At 37.1% G+C, this 26023-nt stretch overlaps 1 protein-coding gene across 2 annotated transcripts; it reads left to right on the forward strand.

The window, feature by feature from the left end:
- The first annotated feature begins 9434 nt into the window (after positions 1-9434).
- Positions 9435-22722, forward strand: LOC144973373 (sulfotransferase 1B1-like). 2 transcript variants are annotated; one of them, XM_078915715.1, is made up of 2 exons: positions 9435-9887; positions 17049-22722. In XM_078915715.1, the coding sequence occupies exon 2, from the start codon at positions 17105-17107 to the stop codon at positions 17984-17986; it is 882 nt and encodes a 293-aa protein (XP_078771841.1). In that variant the 5' UTR covers positions 9435-9887; positions 17049-17104; the 3' UTR covers positions 17987-22722. The 2 variants fall into 2 exon arrangements, with proteins under 2 accessions (XP_078771841.1, XP_078771842.1); XM_078915716.1 differs by lacking the exon at positions 9435-9887 and adding an exon at positions 16737-16804 and having other exon boundaries at positions 17049-18866.
- The last annotated feature ends 3301 nt before the right edge of the window (positions 22723-26023 follow it).

Consider the following 26023-nt stretch of genomic DNA (forward strand, 5'->3'; position numbering starts at 1 on the left):
CAGCTATATTAAACAAGGGAAATAACTGAATAACTACATATACTTTCTTCATATTCATTGTATTAAGAAAAACTGGGCTAAAGCCGTGAACGTTCGGATTGAAAGCATGAAAATATAATACTATTGCTGCCAATCACAATCAGGCCATTAATAAGGATAATACCTAAATACCAGGTAGGGGTAGTGATTAAACCATAAGTAAAGTACAAATGATATACATTAGGTAGATGGCCTATCTCAATTTATTAAATTAATATATAAAGTGTAGCTTTTTGTTCTTGGTGGTATATTTTTATATTTGTGTACATTTGCATATATACGAGGGCTCTTTCAGAAATAACCGAAAAATGCCCATTGCTCTGCAACCAGTGGAGATTTTTAAATTCTGTAAACGACATGATATTCCTTATATTGTCGCCATAGATTCTCAACTTTGTGTTTATACATTTTTATGCATGCCACGTCTGTATATGAATTTCCTTTTTTTTTTTGGATGAATAAAGTATATAATTATAATTATTATTATTATTATTATTATTATTATTATTATTATTATTATTATTATTATTATTATTATTATTATTATTATTATTATTATTATTATTATTATTATTATTATTATTATTATTATTATTATTATTATTATTATTATTATTATTATTATTATTTTATTATTATTATTATTATTATTATTATTATTATTATTATTATCATTATTATTATTATTATTATTATTATTATTATTATTATTATTATTATTATTATTATTATTATTATTATTATTATTATTATTTTCATTATTATTATGACATACAACCAAGGAGACATACCTCAACAAAAGATAAATCTATTGTTTGTCTACCATTATTCTACCGTGCCCTGAAAAACACCAACATATTTTATACATTTTGTTAAGAAACCTCGTTCTTAAAATATCTATCAATTGAAATGACCTACATTTTGAGAGAAAGAAATTTAAATCCCGGGACTTATCTTAAATCTTTGTTGAAGTCACTGGATTCAGAGGTTTTGGCGAGATTGGGGCCATTTTAATTCATCGATATTTCAACGACTATTTTTAAGGCCAAAATTTCAAAAAATGTGTTTTGTTTTCAAAGCACGGTAGTCCGGGCCCCACACTGGCCCGATTGACCTGACCTTTGCCTTGATTGAAGTTGCGGCATAGATTTATGAATAGTAACAGATACGCTGAGCAGCGGGGTGATGATATTATTATAACACACTGGGGATGGACGCCATTAGCTCTAAGACCCTCACTCGCTTTGTTCAGGTGCGATGGTTAATAGAGATATCGTGTCAATAATTTCTCATCTCTCTCTCTCTCTCTCTCTCTCTCTCGCTCTCTCTCTCTCTCCCTGTGCGTGTGTGTGTGTGTGTGTGTGTGTGTGTGTGTGTGTGTGTAAGTGTGTGTCTGTCTGTCTCTATTTCTTTCTTTTTCTCCCTCTCTCCCTCCTCCTCTCCCCTTCCTATTCTCCCTCCCTCCATATTTCCCCCTCTCTCTCTCTCTCTCTCTCTCTCTCTCTCTCTCTCTCTCTCTCTCTCTCTCTCTCTTGTTTTTTTATTGCATTGTCCTCCTGGTCAAGTCAACAATTATAGCTAAAGTAAACGATACCACTGTGAAGCAAAAAATATCATTACTCACACAGAAAACGATTACAACTACATGTATGATGTTCAATACGAATAAAACACACACTTATCAATGATAATTGTGTCCAATAGCATTTGTGACCCACCGTATCAAAGCGGTATTATGTCGGGATCCACTCGGTAAGGGAAACTGAATTCATAGCCACAAATATCCAACTTGGGTTTAATTTCTGTTCGTTATGCTGGAGTATACAGACTATTTCTTGCATTGCAAAAACTTCTAAGCTCCAATTTCTCATCATTCTATCTCTAAATTCACTTTTTGGGGTCTGAATCATCCCGACACAATACCGTTTTGAGACGGAGGGTCACATTTATGATTATGGTTCTTGTTCATTTGCTTTGGTCAGGTCTATTGAACGCTGAAGATAATAATCTTATTTAATTTCATCCTCTTTGATGTCAGGCCCAACAGTAAATATTTTCCATTAATGGAACACTTTGGCGGCCTTCAGCAGTCGCATCTTAATATAGACAGTGGCGATGGTCTTGATCAATGTTGTAATGTGATCAGCCTCAATTTCCATGTCATGGTCAAAGAAGGGGTATTTCAGTGATGGAAAAAGCCGTGTGTGCCTTGACTGTTGCCATCGTTTGCATGTGTAGCAAGTCCATGAGGCAGTTTGACGGTTAGACTGACTGTCCATTGCTGTTGGACTGGGCATGATTGCCGGAATATCTTTTCACTTGTCTATATAATTTCTTGGACACATATCAATGGTATTTTGAGGCCACTTCTAATTTTTCACTGCAAAATTTTCCTTTGTGGCGATGCACAACCACTACCAAAGACGGCGCTGGAACATTGACAATTTTTTAAAAATATTTAAATTAACTATATTAAATTGCACGAATGATAAATAGACCATGGGATAAACGAACGCAAAACAATACGATAAGCGGCAATGACTAACAAGGAAGGGGAATTCCCGAAAGTGAGGGTCTTATCGTCGATGGCGGACACGCGCAGTGAAGTGACGGGATTTGGCAAGTGTTAGAATGGGATGGGCCTATCTTTCTATTTATACACCTATGAGTTGCGGTGACTGAAACAGGAAGAATCCAATTTAATCTAATTTCATGTTTAACCTTTGACCCATATCTATCTACGCTACACTGTGTAATGTTTGTTTTGGTTACATTAATTTTCTCTATTTATAAATGTCAAGTCCTATGTTATGATAACACAACCGGGGCATGCTGCAAAAGATTAAGAGCAAAATACGTGTCTTCATATTAGCCTCGAAATATTTACTGCATATAGATAACAATGAAGTAGACATCACTCTGGCCTATGTTATTATATTTTGCCATCCATGTTTATGAATAATTCTCACTAAACAGTACTAACCAGACTATAAACGTTCAAGGTACAAACCGTTTTGTGTGTTGATTCGTTATATTTCCGGATGGCAATGTTGTGAAGTTCTTAGCCAAGCGCACAGCATCTATACCGTCGTATAGATAGAGCGAAATTGACGCCCCTCACCTCTTTGTATCGTTTTTCGCCAGCCATTTTTATGTATCTCTCACTAAATTCTATTTATCAGACTATTAATTTTTAAGGTAACACATAATTCTGTGTGTTGGTACTTTTTTCTGGCTGGCGGTTGTTGTGAGCTTTCTTGATAAACGCATAGCATCAATAGTGTGTAAAAAAAGCCAACCTTTACTGAGGGGAATACCGATGATGTGTTAAATCGGTGACAGAAATCCTCGAACCTAATTTAGATCGTATTATAGTCCAAGACGTTACCTCTGTATCACCATGACATGGTCATCAACGACATATTATACTATTAGTGACCCATCGTCTCAAAACGGTGTTATGTTGGTATGGATCGAACGCCAAAATGTAGATTTTTATTGCTTTAAAAAAGATCAGAAAATTGACATTTGAATCATTTGCATATTAAGAAAGTCTGTTTATCTTCTTCAATAAATCATTTATATTTTAATTCCCTTTATTTATCCCATAGGGGGAATGTGTATCTAAGGTTTATTCCAAGGGGAGACTGGATTAACCCTGGCAACAGCTGTGAAAATTACCTGTCGAATCTCCATTCATCACAGTTGGTATAAATTTAGTTTGGTCGGTACGGACGATATATATATATATATATATATATATATATATATATATATATATATATATATATATATATATATATATATATATATATAATTTTGATAGTGGGACAGCTGAGACAAACCAGAAAAACTCGCGCCATTAATGAAAAATCTGATTATAGTAATTCTATTCACCATAATTTGTATCTGTCTCTTGCTTGAATGACATTTTGACCCAAAACTAAAAACGTTGGATTTATATTTATGCGCACCAAAAGATTACTGTTAATTACCAATCTTTTACATCTCATTTCACATCAATGAAAAGTGCGAATATATTCTGAAATCGTTCAATACATTTTCATTTAACGCGTTCAAAGCATTTTTCAACGATTACGTATTTACAAAGAAATGGTAGGTTTTTTTCAATTGGAGGGCTGGAATAATATCTATTTTACAATTACCGATGAACCGATTTGTAAAGGATGCTTTGGCAGTGGAAAAAATGCCATGCTCCACTTCATAAAGTATACTATTATTGGAAGTAGTTTCTTATTCCCTACATATTATGATTATTTCATAATAATGAAACTAATAATAATAATAATAATAATAATAATAATAATAATAATAATAATAATAATAATAATAATAATAATAATAAAAATAATAATAATACTAATAATAATGATAATAATAATAATAATAATAATAATAAATAATAATAATAATAATAATTATTATATATTATTATTATTATTATTATTATTATTATTATTATTATTATTTATTATTATTATTATTATTATTATCATTATTATTATCATCAATTTTTATTGTCATTACAGCTTCCTTGAGTGATCAAAGTCTATATTGTAATGTAAAACATAACCGTATTTTGTTGATTTATTTCTTATAATAGCGGGGTATATTATGTCCTCTAGTAGTGAGGAGGGAGTCCTTTTCTGTGTCTAGGTGGGGTCCATTGACCTCCCAAGGCTTGCAGGAGGTCACTTGCTTTGTCCTCTCTTCAACTATATCGGTTTTCCAAGTTGCTTTTAGTCTATCTCTTGGAATGGGATTCGTTGGTTTTGTCCTGACCCTTGGCTGAGAGCGAAATAGTCAAACGTTTAGTAGTAGTTTTGGGAGATGATTTACTTCTGTGTAAATCTTGTAAAATCTGATTTCCTAGGAAACTTTCTGCCGTTGTCTTGAAATTGAATTACTTAGTTTTGTCCAGGCACCAGCCAGAGTCCTTGTTGAACGGAAAACAGTTTTGGAGTATGATATCCCTTTCCTTGTCAATTATCTCCTTATAATTACTGTTACATATATATATATATATATATATATATATATATATATATATATATATATATATATATATATATATATATATAAATCATGTAATTAGATAGTTAATTTATATAGCGCACATAATTCACAAGGCGCAAGACATGCTTGCACTGATGTGTAAAATTACTACTTGAAGCCTGCTTGAAACGAAATATTTTCAAAACATTGCTAAAATTACTAAGATTGGGGCCGTCAGTGATTTCTTTGTCTGGTTTGGTTTTTAAAAGATAGAGATAGTTTCTATTTGGGAACATTAATCAGTTGTTCATTAACGAAACATTTTGAAATATCTAAATATTGTCAAGTAAGTAGTAATTTCCCCCTTTTTTAATTTCCTAAGTACCTATACGATGTTTGTGTGTGTGTGTGTGTGTGTGTGTGTGTGTGTGTGTGCGTGTGTATGTATGTATGTGTGTATGTGTTGTGTATCTATGTGTATGTATGTATGTATGTATGTATGTATGTATGTATGTATGTATGTATGTATGTATGTATGTATGTATGTATGTGTGTATGTATGTATGTATGTATGTATGTATGTATGTGTGTGCGTGTGTTAGTATCTGCGTGTAACATAAAACGTAAACATCGAAGATGGCGATATATCATGGCTGAGTTGTCAAATAGAAAACAAATTAAATGTATTTCTTGCTACTAGAAGCTGGAAAAAAAACCCCACTGAAATGTTTGATTTAGGCTACAATTTAATTTTTGAAGATGCAAATGATTTGACCTTTTCGGGTTTCATAATTTGTCAAACTTATGTAATTCACTATAGTCTTTGTTGATTTATGGGAAACCCAAATCGTCCACGTCATTTCTGTTTGTGAATTAAACATAACAATCGAACTTCCCTTCTGCTCTCTAGATTTGTAAAGATGTTCTTCGTCTATAACTGTGATTAATCGGTAATATTTCAAATTCACGTACAGGGTGATTGGTATGACGCTGAAGAGCCTTTTGGTCTAAAATTAGGCAATAACGACACAAAATGCTTGGAACCCCCCCCCCCCCCCCCCCCCCTCCCAACCCCTTGATAATGTTTTAGAACGGGACCAATTTACCAATTTTTTTCTCTTTTTTTCTTCTGAAGGGATATTATATTATTAGTGACAAATTTCGCATCCTGGACAAGGGACATAAACATAATATACTCTGTTGCCTCCGTTAAGTCATGAATTATCTCCCTTAATTATACGCCGTGTAATACTTTCATTTATATAAACACACACACCACCACCTCTTGATTTTGATGTGTTGATCTGGTCACAGTCATTTCTTATTATGGTGAAATTATTAAGTTCAACACAGCTGTCAGGAATGCCACTGTGTAGCCACGTCTCTGTAACACATATTGCTGACGAGTTTCTAAATTCACACAAATAGTAACTCTTCAATTTTGTTGTTAATAGATCTATCATTGCCACTCACTATCACAGGCAGCACAGATATTTATTCAAATTTGAATAACTTTTTTGCTTTTAATGCTATAGATAGTTCGAAGTTGACGTCACTCAGGTCTTTGTTATTGTTTTTTGCCATCCGCGTTTATGAGTAATGCTCACTGAACTGTATTAACCCGACTATAAACGTTCATGGTTACACACAGTTTTGTGTGTTGGTCCGTTATACTTCCGGATGGCAATGTTATGAGCTTCTTAGCCAAGCGCATACTATCTATAAGAATGTCGAGTTGACACAAGGTGCGCAGTATTTCAACAAACAACATATCTCTCAGTGGACAACTATCGTAACTCGACTTACTGCTACTATCACCATCATCATCATCTTTATCTTCATCATTATTGTTATCATTATTAATATGTCTTATTGTTATAATCACATTGCATTTTTATCATTATAAAAAATAAGCTCAGCGTCAGGTAAACATTCATGTCGATATCTTCCCAGACTTGTTTCCGTTCATCTTTGATGTGATATTCTGGGTTCTTTGGGTCCCAAAGAAGGGGCCGGTCTCTCATAAATTCAATAATTCTTTTTGTAATCGTCCATCTTGACCACACGGGGCACAAAAAAAGAGCAATGCGACAAACGGTGACATGTTAATGGGAGCGATCTATATTCATGTTTTCGTCCAACCAAGTCATCAAACACATGATTTGTTGCTGTCCAACGATTTGATTTTTCTTCAGAAATGTAAACACGCTGCTTTGTTTATGAAAGTTGTCAAGCTGAACAAAATGACCAATCGTGATGTTAGATATTTCAAAAACTGTGAACACTTCTCAATATGTGGGTCACTTTGAGCACATATTCCAATGTGACCAATGACCTCGAGCACATGGGATGTAATATAGATCATGCACATTTTTTTGTGACGACTGTTTTGTGTGTTCTGTGTATGGAGGGAATTCGATAGATAGTTCGAAGATGACGTCACACGGGTCTTTGTCATTGGTTTCTGCCATCCGCGTTTATGAGTAATGCTCACTGAACTGTATTAATCTGACTATAAAAGTTCATGGATACACACAGTTTTGTGTGTTGGTCCGTTATACTTCCAGATGGCAATGTTTTTAGCTTCTTAGCCAAGCGCATACTATCTATTATTTCTTGTTGTTCGTTAGTTTGTCTTGTGTGTTGTTTACTTTTGTGAGCCATTGTTATTAGCAGTTCTCACTATGTAAACACTATCAATCAGATCACAACTTCAATAATATTCTGTCTGTCGTCGTCCAGCCTGACACAAAACGGACCCCCCCCCCCCCCCCCCCCACCCAAAAAAAAAATTTTAAAAAATAAATAATTTAAAAAAAAAACACAAAAAAAAACAAAATTTTTTTAAAACAACAAAACAAACGAACAGCAACAACAAAATCAAAAATAAAAAAGCCGGAGACAGACTAGTTTTGTGTCGTGTGGTATATGGAGAGAGGTTTCTCTATTTTCTTGTTGTAAGGTTCATTTGTTTTGTTTCGTGTGTTTTGTCGTGTGTGCTCGTACGCCGTGTGTTGTCTATGGAGTCTCCGCCTTTGGCATTTAATTTCTAAATAAATATAAACACGCTGCTGTGTTTATGAAAGTTGTTAACACGTCATGCTGGGCATCATGACCATTTGTGACGTTGGATATTTCTCAAACTGTTAACACTTTTCACTAAGTGGGTCACTAAAGCACGCTTTGCAATGTGACCAATGACCTCGAGTCTCGGACTTCATGCTCGATTGATAGTTCGAAGATGACGTCACTCAGGTCTTTGTTATTGTTTTTTGCCATCCGCGTTTATGAGCAATGCTCATTGAACTGTATTAACCCGACTATAAACGTTCATGGATACACAGTTTTGTGTGTTAGTCCGTTATACTTCTAGATGGCAATGTTATGAGCTTCTTCGCCAAGCGCATACTATCTATAGATGTCACTGCCTCGAGTACATGGAAAGGAAATCTAGGCCATCCCCATTAATAGCACTGACACAACGTTAGTAACACGACTATCTCGCCTAAAAGAGAAATTTCCGATCTATAGTTTTACAGGCACGTACACACATATACACACACAAATACAAACACACACAAACACAAATACACACATATTAACGCTAACAAACACACACATACAAACACACACGCACACACACACACACACACACATACACACACACAAACACAGACGTTAGCTGACTGTCTTCTTGTCGTGTATAGATAGTATGCAGATGACGTCACTCAGGCCTTTGTTATTGTTTTTGCCATCCGCGTTTGTGAGTTGTTCTCACTAAACTGTATTAATCAGACTATAAAAGTTCATGGTTACACAAAGTTTGTATGTTGGTCCGTTATACTTCCGGATGGCAATGTTGTGAATTCCTTGGCCAAGCGCATTCTATCGAAAGATGTCACTGCCTCGAGTACATGGAAAGGGAATCTAGGTCAACCCCATTAATTGCACTGACCCAACGTTAGTAACACGACTATCTAGCCTAAAAGAGGAATTTCCGATCTATAGTTTTACACGCACGTACACACATATACACACACAAATACAAACACACACAAACACAAATACACACATATTAACGCTAACAAACACACACATACAAACACACACGCACATACACACACACACACACACACAAACACAGACGTCAGCTGACTGTCTTCTTGTCGTGTATAGATAGTATGCAGATGACGTCACTCAGGCCTTTGTTATTGTTTTTGCCATCCGCGTTTGTGAGTTGTTCTCACTAAACTGTATTAACCAGACTATAAAAGTTCATGGTTACACAGAGTTTGTGTGTTGGTCCGTTATACTTCCGGATGGCAATGTTGTGAACTCCTTGGCCAAGCGCATTCTATCTATAAGTTTAATATATTGAAGATACGTATTTTGTGGGAAAATCCGTTCCTGCTTCATCGGAAATTTCAACGCTATTTTTAGACCATGACTCAAACTAGGCCGGGAACGGGGATTCAGAGATATTAAATCGTTGCTGCAGTAGCCTAACATAACGTGTTTTTATCACACACACACACACACACACACACACACACACACACACACATACACAAGCACAGTCAATGGCACACACTGTTTTTCTAGTTGCGTCAAATGTCAAATTCCACGGATAAGTTTATAGGATATAGATAGATAGACCAACAGGATTTTATTATCATCGTGATGGTTGACAATTTAAATCCGTTCCAAGCCTGATAAAAGACGGGTGTATGGTAAAGAGTGTTTACATTATTATTCAATTGGTTGTAGTGTTGGCTTCGAAGACTGAACATTGAAAAGGAGCAACAACAAAAAAAAAACCCACAAAATAGTAGGTAAGTAATCCTTATATAATATTATATCGAGTGACCAAACATTCCAAAACTATTTTATGTCTGTATAAAGTTAGTGAGGACATGTGAATGTTAAGTTTAATTTATAGAGGGAATGAAGATGACATCATTCATCTCTTTGATATATGATAGATAGTATGCGCTTGGCTAAAAATCACACAACTTTGCCATCTGGAAGTATAACGGACCAACACACAAAACTAGGTGTAACCTTAAATTTGTGTATAGTCTGGATAATACAGTTTAGTGAGAATTACTCTCATCCATGGATGGCAAAAAACAATAACAAAAACCTGAGTGACGTCAACTTCGTTCTATCTATAGATGGATAGAAATTGATGTCAGTCAGCTCTCTGTTATTGTTTTTAGGCAGCCATTTTAATGATTAGTACTCACTAAATTCGATCAATCGGGCGGTAAACGTTTAAGGTTACACATAGTTTTGTATAATATTGGTACCTTCAGATGGGGTTATTTTGCCTCCAGGGGCGACTTTGCCTTTGCCTATTTGGAGGATTTTGAGTATTCTCAGGCTTGTTGCAGTTATTTCCCTTGTGAGAGGACTTACTTTTTTTTTTATCAAAAGAAATAACTGTCAAAATACTAAATATAATCTAACTTGTCCAAATCTATAAATAGAACGAATATGACGTCACTCTGATCTGTGTTATTTTTTTGCCACCCACGTTTATGAGTACTTCTCACTAAACTGTATGAACCAGATTATAAAAGTTCATGGTTACACAGAGTTTTTTATGTTGGTCCGTTATACTTCCTGATGGCAATGTTGTGAGCTTCTAAGCCAAGCGCATACTATCTATAAAGGCAAAGTCACCCCTTCAGGCAAAGTCACCCCATTTGACGGGACGTTACATTCCATTCGGCTTGAGGATTATATGATTTAAAAAAAAAACTAAGCGCATAGAATGAATTGTTTTTTAACCTGCTGATTTGTATAGATAGTATGAAGTTGACGTCACTCATGTCTTTATTATTGCTTTTTGCCATCCGCGTTTATGAGTAATTCTCACTAAACTGAATTAACTAGAATATAAACGTTCAAGGTTACACATAGATAGTTTTGTGTCTTAGCCTGTTATACTTCCAGATGGCGATGTTGTGAACTTCTTAGCCAAGCGCATACTATCTATAAATGTGTTGAATCGTCTTGTGGAGGAGAACAAAACCAAGGCTCCCAGACAGTCGTCATAATGTAAACAATGGCAGTGATTGGTAAACATAGTTTTTACTATCGATGGTATGTGTCTTATCACCCACTGTTCTACTTCTTGAAAAATAAAGCCAACACAGGAATCTATGTGTAAAATAAACCGTTTATAATATGGTCGAGAAATTGTGTGATAAGTCGCCGCACATCTGGCAGTATAAAAACAATAACAATGGTCAGAGAGAAAGAGAGAGAGAGAGAGAGAGAGAGAGAAAGAGAGAGAGAGAGAGAGAGAGAGAGAGAGAGAGAGAGGGGGGGGAGAGAAGAGAGAGAGAAGAAGAGAGAGAGGAGAGAGAGAGAAAAGAGGAGAGAGAGAGAGAGAGAGAGAGAGAGAAGAGAGAGAGAGGGAGAGAAGAGAGAGAGGGAGAGAAGAGAGAGAGAGAGGGAGAGAAGAGAGAGAGAGAGAGGGGGAGAGAAGAGAGAGAGAGAGAGAGAGGGAGAGAAGAGAGAGAGAGAGGGAGAGAAGAGAGAGAGAGAGGGAGAGAAGAGAGAGAGAGGGAGAGAAGAGAGAGAGAGAGAGGGGGAGAGAAGAGAGAGAGAGAAGAGAGAGATAGAGAGTGGGAGAGAATAGAGAGAGAGAGAGAAGAGAGAGAGAGAGAGAGAGAGAGAGAGAGAGAGAGAGAGAGAGAGATCGATGTCATTCAGGTTATTGTTTGTAAACACCAACTATGTTGTCCGAGCACGTTTGAAGGTGTGTCACAAATTCCATGCTTTTATTGGTCATAATTCTAATGGTAAATCGGTGTCATGCTAGACAAGAATGAACTAGCGAAGTCCTAGGTTTGCTAGTTGTTTTTTTTCCAAGATGAGGCTCATTTAAATCGATCGATATTTGTAGGACGAGGTTGTTGGCCAAATTATCAAATACGTGATTTTCAAGAGTACGACAGTCGATGGTTGTATGTATTAGTTGCACTGCACATTCGTACGGCACCTATAACTTGCTATGCTACATCAGCATAAAAGTGTCACAGTCACAGGGAATTCACATATTGGACAACATGGCTGACACCTGTTGACATTGAGCTTCGGCTCAGTGGATAGTCTTATGTTTCCATTTATTCACTGTGTGGAATCTTTAATTTTTACCTGATGTGGACTAATCTTAATATTGAAACTTTTAACTTAAGATCTATTAAAAGTAACATTCGAAAGGAACAACTGTGTCAAGATTTAGAAAGTTATAAAATCGATGTGTTGTGTTTACAAGAGACGAAGATCCAAGATGGCGTCGACCAAACAATAAATGGTCACAGACTGCTGTGCTTTGCTTCCAGTTCACCTCACTATGGATGTGGATTTCTCATAAATAAAAACTGCAGGGATTTGACTAGTGACGAATGGAATGTTTCGGACAGAATATGTGTTCTTGAGCTTAAGTGTAAGATCAATTCAAGGAACCAGAATAACGATAACAAAGACGATCACGGTAAGAAGACGTTCACTATCTCAATCGTAAATGTTTACGCACCAACAAGTCAACGCGCAAAACAATACCCAGAGGAAACTGATAAATTTTACAAAGACCTAGACGATACACTGAACAAAATAGGAAACAAATCAATATTAATAATTGCTGGAGATTTTAATGCCAAAGTAGGAAAACGTCTCGACAGTGACACACTATGTTTAGGATCATACTCAAAAGGAAAACGTAACGATAACGGAGAAAAATTAGTCCAGTTCTGTGAACAGAGAAAACTTTTCATAACAAACAGTGCTTTCAACCACCCACCAAGACACCAGACAACATGGGTAGGACAAAGGAAAGACCAAACCCAAGACAAAATGATAACAATACACAACCAAATAGACTATATCATATGTCGACACCGCCATAAACACTACTCAACCAACTCGCGATCATACGGTGGTACACTGCTAACATCCGATCACAAACTTGTAAAAACGAATTTCAACATAAATGTGTACAGACAACGAAGACAGAAAGGTAAAACGGCAGTCAAAATAAACACGGCAAAAATAGTAAATGAGCGAGAATGTCGCATTCATTACCAATATGAACTTAACTCAAGTCTATGGAAAATAAAGCAAAACAGTAATCCAAACAATGAATGGAAAGAGACGCAAGCGGCAATGAAATATGCGGGGGAAGAAAGTGCAGGCTCTATTAATACAACTAAGAACAAACCAAATCGAACGCCTAACATCGCTATTAACGATCTATCGCGGCAACAAAAAGAACTTAGGATCAGGATACAAAACACGAAAGACTCGGAAGAAATAATAAACCTGAAAACGGAACGAAACAAAATACTGCATTCAATTCGATCACTTACAATAAAACACAGAAACGAGGAATTAGACAAAAAAGTGGAAGACATAGAAAAGTCCAAAAATAACGCATCGTCTATGTTCAAAGCGACGAAATCTCTGAACCGAAAACCATTCGAGAACCCAAAACTACAGGATAAATTTGGCAAACAGACAACAAATCCCAACGATATCCTTGACATTGTAACTGACCACTTCCAGCAGAAATTTCACAAACAAGTCTCACAAATATCGCCCTTCTCAGGAAACCCTAGAGACCTAAACAACCGCATCACAACAACTGAAGTTAGAAATAGCATAAAGTGCCTAAACAATAACAGATCCCCAGGCGAAGATGAAATTCCCGCTGAATTGCTGAAATGCGGTACCCTCTCCCTGGATCTGAGCATTGCAAACATAATGAACAAAACATTCTCAACACACAAAGACTGGGACATAAACAGCGGTGTCCTAATTACAATACAAAAACCAGGAAAAACGAAAGGACCCGTAAACAACCTGCGCCCAATAACATTACTGAATACCATAAGAAAAACACTGTCAACTATTGTCCTCAACAGAATTAGACCGAAAATAGAAAATTATCTATCACATAGCCAAAGCGGGTTTCGCCAAGACCGAAGCACATCGGACGTTGTATGGACACATAAATGGTTGGCAGCAAAGGCACTCAAAGAAAACATATCCATAACAATAACCGGAATCGATATGTCCGCAGCCTTTGATACGATCGACAGAGGAAAACTTTTGGAGATATTAACAGAAATAGTAGACGAAGACGAGCTCCGAATAATCCGATTTCTCCTCAGCAACACAAAGATACAACCAAGGATATACGGGGCCACAAAACAGACGCAGTTCGAAAGTAACATCGGGACCCCCCAAGGAGATAGTCAGAGCCCGATTCTGTTCACAATATACTTAGAACACGCTCTGAAAGAAGTTCGAAAAGTCATTCCAAAACCAACGACTCATATTGAGAATGCAATCCCTAGAGAAATCGCCTATGCAGATGATGTCGATTTTATTGGATCAACACCAGCAAATATAGACATCATACAAAATACCCTCATGAAATATAACCTCCAAGTCAATGCCAATAAAACCGAATTTACAACAATATCGAGGAACAAAGAGGAATGGAAAAGAACAAAGAAAGTCGGCTCACTAATTGGAGACACCGAGGATGTACAAAGAAGAAAACAGCTATCAAACGCCGCACTCAGTAAACTCACCAATGTATGGATTAGAGGTGACAAAATAAAGAGAAAAACCAAACTGAAACTGTACCATGCTCTTGTAAAACCGGTACTTCTGTATAACTGCGGCACTTGGGCGTTGACAAAATCCGAAGAAGAACATCTGGATGCCTTCCATCACACACAGATAAGAAGGGTACTGGACATCAAATACCCCAAAAAGATCTCAAATGAATCACTCTATAAGATCACAAAAGAAAGACCAATCTCCCTTGACATTTTACAACAACGATGGCAACTTTTCGGTCACATACTACGCAGGGACAAAAACATACCAGCAAACCAAGCCATGTCGGGATACTTCCAAAAACACGGGAACCTTTTCAGAGGAAGACCGATCACAACACTCCCTGTGATCCTAAACAAAAACCTCACAACACTTGGACAAAGCATTAGTCTCATAACGGCAGGGGACCTTGAAAATCTGAGAACCCTAGCAGAGGACCGGCAATATTGGAGACACCTCACACAGGAAATACTGGAAACAGCCAAGGCGACCCGATCTTTCGGTCGAGACGCGAAAGGCATCTAAGTCAAGTAAGTCAAGTCAGTTGATAGTCTGGTTAATTGTTAATACAGTTTAGTGAGAATAACTCATAAATGTGGATGGCAAAAAGCAATAACAAAGACCTGAGTGACGACAACTTAATGCTATTTATAGATGGAACGTAATTAACGTCACTCAGACGCCTTCCATTTCGGTATGCAGTATTTCCCATTGCTCCGATAGAACCGATCCTGACCTTCACTCACAATGTTAACACACAAGCAATTTTTTTAAAACGCATGGTGTTGTCAGGGGCAGCAAATCGATGTTGTCATCAATATGTCAAACTATAGATAGTATGCAGATGACGTCACTCAGGCCTTTGTTATTGTTTTTGCCATCCGCGTTTGTGAGTTGTTCTCACTAAACTGTATTAACCAGACTATAAAAGTTCATGGTTACACAGAGTTTGTGTGTTGGTCCGTTATACTTCCGGATGGCAATGTTGTGAACTCATTGGCCAAGCGCATTCTATCTATAGATAAAACGAAGATGATGTCACTGAGGCCTTTGTTATTAAAAAAAAAAATGTTTGCCATCCATGTTTGTGAGTAATTCTCACTAAACTGTATTAACCAGACTATAAACGTTTTTATGGTTACACATAGTTTGCTGTGTTTGTCCGTTATATTTCCGAATGGCAATCTTGTGAGTTTCTTTGCCAAACACATACTATCTATAGACAGTATCCGCTTGGCTTAGAAGCTCAAAGCATTGCCATCCGGAAGTAAAACGGACCAACACACAAATCTATGTGTAACCATGAATTTGTATAGTCTAGTTAATACAGTTAAGTGAGAACTACTCATAAACGTGGATGGCAAAAACAATAACAAAGACCTGCGTGACGTCCTCTTCGTTCTATCAAAAGACAAATGGATAGCCACGCCTCTCAGACAGTCGTCATAATGTAAACAATGGCAGTGATTGGTAAACATAGCACACTCCACATGTTTTACTATTGATGGTATGTGTCTAATGTAAAAAGCGCTTTACAAGGGGTCCCTGGTCAACAACATTTAACATGTAGGACGGAACATGCCGCCTGTTAGGCGATATTACAACTTTCCGGACAAAGACAACGCTGTTAACGGCCATGTATTCATTTTACACCTGAGTACGATGAGAGAAAATGAGTAAAGAGCCTTTTCCAAGGACTGAACAATGCGCCGAGCGCGAGGCTCGAACCTAGGAATTCCGATCCGAAAGCGAGTGTCATAGCCGCACAAGTGCAAACTATCTATATCTATTTATCTGTCTGATAAATGTGTCAGGAATATAAATATAGATAGAATGCGCTTGGCCAAGGAGCTCACAACATTGCCATCCGGAAGTATAACGGACCAACACACAAACTCAGTTGTGTAACCATGAACTTTTATAGTCTGGTTAATACAGTTTTGTGAGAACAACTCACAAACGCGGATGGCAAAAACAATAACAAAGGCCTGAGTAACGTCATCTGTATACTATCTATATATTGTAAATGCTATTGTTGTTACAGGAATCCTTCAGACTCATAAAGGCAGAAGGACAGAAGTTTATCCCGATTTCTGGAAGCATTGAAACGGTCAGTAACAGGTGTTTGGCACCCTTTTAATAGGACATTACGTATTTTTAGAAATGTCATACATGTAACAAATAATATGTCAAAAATTATAACTTCGAAACCACCTCTTTATCGTCATCATCATCATCATCTGTTTCTTTTTCTCTCTCTTTTTCTCTTTCTCCCTCCCCCTTCCCCCAGAAAAAGAAATCAAAAATTACAAAGCTCTGTTTTTAAAACTTAACACTTGTCGTTTTTTTTTCAGACACTGTGAGAGTTATTTTCCACACGTTGTGAGAGCACCTACCAGGACCTACCAGCATGGCTGCAGAATGGGTTACAGACGACAGTGGAGAGGGGATGTGGATGAGACGAACCCCAAACAACAGGTACATTGGAAACACCTTTGACTTCCAGGCCACACAAAACATTCCAAATGTCTCCCTAAGACCCGATGACGTCTTACTGTGCTCCTACGCTAAAACCGGAACACACTGGCTTTGGGAGAACTTACGTATACTCATTTCCGGTGAAATAAAACTGGACAATGTGGATAAAGGCGCCGGGATGTTAGAATATTTGGATAACCTTGACGACATGCCGTCCCCACGTTTACTAAATAATCACGCTTTCTTTGAGGATCAACCCAAAGACCTACTGAAAGGCGAAGCCAAGGTTGTTTTACTGTACAGAAATCCCAAAGATGTTGCATATTCTTTGTACCACCACCATTTTTCACTCCCATCTTATGAATACAAAGGAAAGTTCAGCAATTTCCAGAAAAGATTTGTTCAAGGGAAAGTGTTAAACAGTTCTTATTTTGAATACTTACAGTCCTGGGAACACGGCTTGAAGAAACATCCAAACATCCCGTATCTTCTCGTACGCTATGAGGATTTCCACGAGAATCCGATCTCGGAGAGAAAGCGGCTGGCTAATTTCATTGGTCGAAAATACGATGACGATTTTTTGGAGCGAGTGATTGACGTCACAAGCATCGACACGATGAGAATTCTCAAGTCTGAAGGGCTGGAGAAGAAGTTGAGAGATGAAAATGGACATTCGTTTGTTTACAGGAAAGGAAAAGTTGGAGATTGGAAGGAACATTTTACCGTGAGCGAAAGTGAATGGTTTGACAAGATTGTGACCAGGGAGCTGGGCGACTCGAAACTGTTTGACTTTAAGTATTCGCTGGATTCATAACCTGAAACCGGTGGCAATTGGTAAAAGCACCCCCCCCCCCCTCTTTTATTTTATTTATTTATCTTTTTTACTTTAGTCAGATTTTATACTTCAAATATCGATGCTTTAAAGTCATCTTTTTTAAGCTGGTCAATTTTTTAAAATCATTGGCGTTTTTGTCAGTGACAAGTTATCTTAAATCCAGGCATAACAACAATGGAACGATCTTTGTTTGTAAACACAAATATAAAGTATTTTCTGATTCACCCGCATGATTTATTTCCCCTGTAAATAGTACCGCGTAATGATATCAAGATTACAAAAACAAATTGTGACATCAGTCAGGTACGATGAGTTGGTCCAGTACAGTATAATTCCAGGATATCTTTTAATCATAAATATGGAAAACAGGATCGTTCCTGGTGTATGTAGAATGAAAGAGTTATTGATGCTCTTTGAGACCTGCCTACTACTAGGAAAAATTCGTAAATATACGATTTTTTGGCTTCAACAGAACAGTACAAATAAATAGGCATTTTTTTTGATTCAATACAACTTGTTAAAAAGAAAACGTTGGTGCCACAAGGTTTTGAAGGCACATTCCATAATCCTAAGGGTAAAATATTAATTTGAAAAGTTAATTATAGTAACTTCCATTTCTTCACTTTGAAAAACACGAATGTTTAACATTTCAAGTAGGCAGGTCTGCTCTATCGCCCCTTTGGTATCCAGACGTTGTTGCCACCGCGTACTTGCAACCGGGTGCAACAATTTGGAACACTTCCGGAATTCCTAAAGGAAGAATACATGAATCTTAATGCTTTCCTTACCAATAACTTCCCAGATTTTCCAGAAGATACCTCATCCAGCCAACATAAAAATTGATATTCTAAACTCTTTACTAAAAGAATAATAAACTGATAAAATTGGGCTCGATAGCCAGTGTAACACCGCTTCTTACGCAAAAGGACCAAGATCGACCCCGGGTGCAGTCAAAAAATATTTTTCTGACGCCCCCGCCCTCTTCTCTACCCATAAGTGAATGGGTAACTGGGTCTCTTAGACCTGGCGGAAATTACTTTGGAATAGACCAAAGGAGAGCAATCAATTGCTTTTGTCCGTTTAACGTTATAGACTCCGGGAAATACTGCGGCTCGCGAGGAGTGTGATGATTCTTCTGTGGTTGTTATGGAAAGGGATAAATTATTGTTAGGAATGTGACGATTTTTCTATAGTTGGTATGGAAAGAGATAAATTATTGTTAGGAATGTGACGATTTTTCTTTGGTTGTTATGGAAAAGGATAAATTATTGTTAGGAATGTGACGATTTTTCTATGGTTGTTATGGAAAGGGTTAAATTAGTATTAGGAATGAGACGATTTTTCCATGGTTGGTATGGAGAGGGTTAAAATAGGATTAGGAATGTGAGGATATTTCTATGGTTGTTATGGAAAGGGTTAAATTATTATTAGGAATGTGACGATTTTTCTATGGTTGGTTTGGAAAGGGATAAAATAATTATTCAGAAAATATAAACATGAAACATAGGATTTTATGTCAAGTTTTTATCACAATGCAATGCATTCATGTCTTGCTTCAACTGTGAAGATGTTTAATTTTATGTTGACTGTAACAATGGCAGGAATCTGAACTACGCTCAACCCACGTAGTCTTGTATAAAAATGAGAACTTTTATATAGTGCAATATCCACTAAATGTGCTCAAAGCGCTTTACAATGGGTCCCTGACCAACGCAAAATGAAACATGTAGAACGAGACATGACGCCTGTTAGGCGATATTACAATATTTCCGAGATAGACAACGCTGTTGACGGCCAGGTACTCATTTTATACCTGAGTACGGTGAGAGAAGGCGAGTAAAGAGTCTTTTCCAAGGACTCAACTATGGGCCGAGCGAGGCTCGAACCCAGGACCTTCCAATCCGAAAGCGAGTGTCATACCACAAGACCACATAGCCGCATAGTCTTACATTACCTTATATGGGTTTCTTCCCATCGAGACTGGATGCCATGGTCTTCCACATATCTCTGTCTAGCGCCATCTCTAAGCAGTCGCAGTCCTTCATCATGCTCCCAGTCATTTCTTTTATAATTTCCCAACCAGCGTTTTCGTTGTCTCCCTCCCTCCCTCTCTCTCTCTCTCTCTCTCTCTCTCTCTCTCTCTCTCTCTCTCTCTCTCTCTCCCCTCTCTCTCTCTCTTTCTCTCTCTCTTTCTCTCTCTCTTTCTCTCTATCTCTCTCTTTCTCTCTCTCTATCTCTCTCTTTCTCTCTCTCTCTCTCTTTCTCTCTCTCTCTCTTTCTCTCTCTCTTTCTCTCTCTCTCTTTCTCTCTCTCTCCTTCTCTCTCTCTCTCTTTCTCTCTCTCCCTCTCTCTCTCTTTCTCTCTCTTCCTCTCTCCCTTCCCGTTAATCTTTCCTTCAAGTATTGACTTCTGGAGACTGTTGTGGCGTCGTATATGTCCATGGTACGCCAACTTTCTGTCTGTGCTTTACACTCACCAGAAGTTATTTCATTCTTATGTTATTTAGTCAATCCAATACTATTCTGTTTGATTCTTTTCTCTTTGTACTGAATTTCAAAGTTCAAAGTTCAAGATTAAGTTTATGTAGAGACTTTCGCCGATGTTTATTCAATTGTCGATCTTACTTTAACCCAAATCGTTATGGGTCCCTTTGTTGTAGTGGATATACTCTCAAACTGAGGCAAATAGGGTTCAGTACAACACTGTTAAATCAGGCCCATAATTGGACTCAATAGTCTGATGTCACGTCCGCCCAGCAACCAGCAACTTGGTTCTAAATAAGAAAATCGCTACTTTTTATTCTTCATGCTGGCTAAAACTGGTTTTTAAATGTCATGTGATCAGAATGTATAAAAGTCAAAACATAATCATATTTATAATGTTTTTCTCCTCTCGATACGCTTTTATGCTCGTCGGAGAAGTATTTCATAAGGGCTTGCGCCATTGTTCCAATAGTTTAGAACCAGTTACTAAGTTATTGTGCGTCATTACGAGGGAAGTGACGTCACTACTGTTGAAACTTATTGCGTTTGGTCATCAGATCGGCAAATCGTGAGTTCAGCTTAATACTCAATAACAGTTCAAAGTTCAAGTTCATGTTTATGTAAGACTTTCTCAATACCACTGACAATAAAGTCATTGTTATATATTATTAAAGGAATTAATAAATACACAAATTAATACAGAAATAGATACGTAGATGAATAAATGAATTGATAAATAGATAAATAAATTAATAAATAGTTAATAAATAGTTACATAAATAATAAAAGAAATAAAACTAAAGTAATTTCACAAATTTTGATCATATTCCTAAATAAACAAGATGAATATAACAGCTTCAAAGAACGACAAAATTCCAATCACGGAAAGTTTCGGGCTCAGAACCCTCTTCAGCCAACAAGAAAAGCAATAAAAAACAAAAATACGTTAATTAAAAACCAGATAGACGTCAAAGTCAAAAATATATTTGACACGTCCTATTATTTACAATGAGTAATCGGAGCGTTGGCTGAAGAAGGGTTTTTAGTCTGAAACGTTCCATTTATGGTAGTTTGTTCATGTTTGAAGCTGTTATATTCATGTTTGTTTATTACTTTTTTACAGTACACGAGCGGCTTAGTACACGATTCTGTCATCTCTTTGTATTTATTAAACGAGTTAATTTTATCGTGCCAAAGAACACAACGAGCTTGCGAGTATAATTATTTGTATATTTCTCCTTCTGCTTGAATGACAATTTGACCCAAAAAATAAAAACGTTGGATTTGTATTCATGCGTACCAAAAGATTATTTTTAATTGCCCATAATTACTGTCTTTTACACCTTATTTTACGCCAATAAAATGTAAGAAAATATTCAGCAATCGTTGAATAAACATTTTATTTAACGCGTTCAAATCATTACTCAACGTATTTACTTAGAAATGATAGGGCTGTAATAATAATATCTCTTTGGCAACAGTTTTGTGATATTTCTAAAGTCTGAACTCGTTGTGGTTTAAATTAAGTTGAGCTTTTATATAGCGCAATATCCACTTAATGTGCTCAAAGCGCGTTACAAGCAGTCCCTGGTCAACAGCAACATTTAACATTTAGGACGGGACATGACGTCTGTTAGGCGATATTACAATATTTTTTTTCGGACAGAGACAACGCTATTAACTGCCAGGTACTCATTTTACACCTGAAGTACGGTGAGAGAATGTGCGTAAAGAGCCTTCTCCAAGGACTCAACTATGCGCCAAGCGAGGCTCGAACCCAGGACCTTCCCTTTTGAAAGCGAGCGTCATACCACTAGACCACATAGCAGCACTCGTTGTGGTTTATTGATGATTGATGATTCAGCTTGACATCAAATCGCCGGCCAGGTGGCGCAGTGGTTACGTAGCCTTTCTGTTAATGTCAATAGAGTTCAATCCTCATGGTGTGCCGATAGATACATCACTATCCACTAGTAGGTCATCCAAGTATAAATGAGCCGCTGGGTGACTTTTGTAGCAGATGAAAGTCAAAACGATAGAGAATGGGGGGAGTCACAGCAATCCATCTATATTCTTGTATTGTCGCATTTTATCCCCTGGCGGTTTTTTGATGTTTTAAATAGATATTGGAATAACTTTTCTTGTACATTTAATCATCATCATCATCATCATCATCATCATCATCATCATCATCATCATCATCATCATCATCATCATCATCATCATCATCAGTACCATAGCCATCGTTTTGTAAATGCAAATATTCAATTTATGCTGCCCCCTTCCCCCTCCATCTTGTGATTGTTTAATGATTTGATCAATGGAATTGAGTTGATTCATGTTTTATATTTGAAAATTGCCGAAAATAAACTTTTGTACAGAAATAAACATACCAGTTTCACAAAGTCAAGATTTGAGATTTTGGTGTTGTTTTTTCCCCAAGATAAGTGTTGTAACGTTTTGTGTTTGTAGTAAGAGATGAAACCAGAAGACTCAAGACTTAGGAATTGACCATTTTGATTGTAACCACTTGACAGTTGGCTCAGCTGCCAGATATAACAAAAGTAACTAAATACTTTACAAGTGTCATTTAAATCGGTCAACATTTGATGGACGATTTTTCGGGCCAAATTTTTAAAACGGTTGTTTCCAGAGTATGCAGTTTACTGATTAATGACATTTATATGTATTATTTCTTATAAAAAAGGATTGTATCTGATGTGGCTATGTTGTCTAGTAGTAGTAGTAGTAGTAGTAGTAGTAGTAGTAGTAGTAGTAGTAGTAGTAGTAGTAGTAGTAGTAATAGTAGTAGTAGTAGTAGTAGTAGTAGTAGTAGTAGTAGTAGTAGTATTAATAGTAGTAGTATTAATAGTAGTAGTAGTAGTAGTAGTAGTAGTAGGTTGTGTAGTGTGAGTAGTAGTAGTAGTAGTATGTAGTAGTAGTAGTAGTAGTAGTAGTAGTAGTAGTAGTAGTTAGTCAGTAATAGTAGTAGTAGTAGTAGTAGTAGTAAGTAGTAGTAGTAGTAGTAGTAGTAGTAGTAGTAGTATATAGTCAGTGTAGGGAGTAATAGAAGTAGTGTAGTAGTAGTAGTATAGTAGTAGTAGTAGTAGTAGTAGTAGTAGTAGTAGTAGTAGAAGTAGTAGTAGTAGTAGTAGTAGTAGTAGTAGTAGTAGTAGTAGTAGTAGTAGTAGTAGTAGTAGTAGTAGTAGTAAACAGTGTTTATGAAACTGTGTATGAAACAGTGTGTATGTAACAGTGACTGCCAGATAAAACAGAAAGAAACAAGCAAGAAAAACAAACTATCTCAATAAGTAAATAACCTGCCTTGTACATTTCTTTCGGCTTTATATGCCACTGGTTTTATTACAGATAGTATGCCCTTGGCTAAGAAGCTCACAACATTGCCATCCGGAAGTATAACGAACCAACACAAAACTGTGTGTATCCATGAACGTCTATAGTCTGGTTAATACAGTTCAGTGAGCATTACTCATAAACGCGGATGGCAAAAACCAAAAACAAAGACCTGTGTGACGTCATCTTCGAACTATCTATACACACCGGTACAGATTTTTATTTTACACCAGCGCCGTATTTGGCTACTCAAATAAGTGCACCGAGTGCAGTAAAGATAATCGTTATCAACTGTCACAAAATGTCGGAGGGTCATAGGTCAAGAAATAAGATGATGTCAGATATCTTCATGTCAAATATCATCAAACGCAATTTAACTAATCATACGGTATAAAAACCAACTAACCCCCCCCCCCCCCCCACCCCAAAAAAGACCCCCCCAAAAAAAAACCCTTGACGTATTAAATTGACCTCATCGTCGAACAGATCCCAAGGAATGTAGGTATTCCCAATAATTGAATTCAATCAGTGGGGGAATTCCCACAACACTTATAGGTTTTTCCCGTTGCTACAACATCCACTATGTGAATGAGTAATGTATTGATTTACAACGGATTGGCGGTAGTGAGCGTAGCAGCTATGGTTAACTTATAGCCCGAGACAAAGACGGTCGCCATCGTTAAGTTATAGCCCGACACTGTATCCAAAAAGACTGGCATTTTGACGTCATCATTTGGTTTTTGCACCGCATAGTGAGTTGTCGTTAGTAGTGCTCATGGAAACAATTGGTCCCATTGGTAGAACTTTTGAATACAACTCACGATTTGTTTTCTGCTGTGGCCAAAGACTGGCATTTTGACGTCATTTTTTGGTCAGTGTCAGGCTATAAGTTAACGATGGCTACGCAAAAACCCACTAAGACCCATATTTTGTCATTTTTAGGTTTCTACAGTGCCAAGTGAGTTGTCTATAGTAGGGTTCAAGGAAACAAGTGATTTCATTGGCTGAACTATTGAATTCAACTCAAGATTTCCTTTCTTTTGTGGCCAAAGACTTGTCCTTTGACGTCATTTGTTGGTCAGTGTCAGGTCATGAGTTTACGAAGGCCCACGTTGTATATCTCCCCCCCCCCCCATCTCTCTTTATTCTTTTCTCTCTCTCTCTCTCTCTCTCTCTCTCTCTCTCTCTCTCTCTCTCTCTCTTTCTCTCTCTCTCTCTCGCTGTGTCTGTTTCTGTGTGTGTGTGTGTGTTTCTTTCTCTCTGACCCTCTCTCTTTTTTCTCCCTCTCTCTCTCTCTCTCTCTCTCTCTCTCTCTCTCTCTCTGTTTCTCTCTCACTCTCTATCTCTCGTTCTCGCTTTCTGGCTGTCTCTCTTTCTCTCTGTGAGTTTATCTTTTTTATTTCTCCCTCTATTCCCTCTCTCTCTCTCTCTCTCTCTCTCTCTCTCTCTCTCTCTCTCTCTCTCTCTCTTTCTTTCTCTCATCCTAACATTTGCACACACACACACACACACACACACACACGCACACGCACACATACTATCTCACTATCTCAGCCAGGCGACAGTAACCGTATCAGTAAAAGAAAAAACATGAAAACCGACGTGTTTGTACTGGTCATATAGCGCAAATAGTTGTCGGTAAAAGTGTGGCTATGTAGGCTAGTACTATGTCACTCGCTTTCGGCTTATAGTTGAGTCCTTGGTAAACACTCTTTACTCGCATTTTCTCACCCTATTCTGGTGTAAAATGAGTACCTGGCCGTTAACAGCGTTGTCTCTGTCGGACAAAATATAATGTCGCCTCACAGGCGTCATGACTCTTCCTACGTTAACTGTTGTTGTTGGCCAGGGACCTCTTGTAAAACGTGTTGAGTACCTTAAGTGGATATTGTTGTATATAAATGATCTAGTTTTCAATTAACGTCCGTTCTCTAGAAATCACGCATTTAAGCATTTGGCCAGAAAACTTGTCTCGTAAATTTAAGTCGATTTTAAATGACCCTCATCTTGTTACTATTTATACCAAAACTCTCCAAGGATGTGAGATATATCTCGATGTATGTGCGGTTTGAGATTTCAAACTTTATATGGAGGTTGACGTCACTTGCGTTTTTGTTATTGTTTTTTGCCATCCACGTTTATGAATTATTCTCACTTAGCTTTAATATCCAAACTATGA

The sequence above is a fragment of the Berghia stephanieae genome, chromosome 5 (genome assembly GCF_034508935.2).
Source record: "Berghia stephanieae isolate SIO BIC M18660-M18661 chromosome 5, UCSD_Bste_1.3, whole genome shotgun sequence".
NCBI classification, from domain to species: Eukaryota; Metazoa; Mollusca; class Gastropoda; order Nudibranchia; family Aeolidiidae; genus Berghia; species Berghia stephanieae.

Bases quoted from the DNA above. Each gene is read 5' to 3' on its own strand.
- LOC144973373 (XM_078915715.1), top strand. From the start codon at position 17,105: ATGGCTGCAGAATGGGTTACAGACGACAGTGGAGAGGGGATGTGGATG.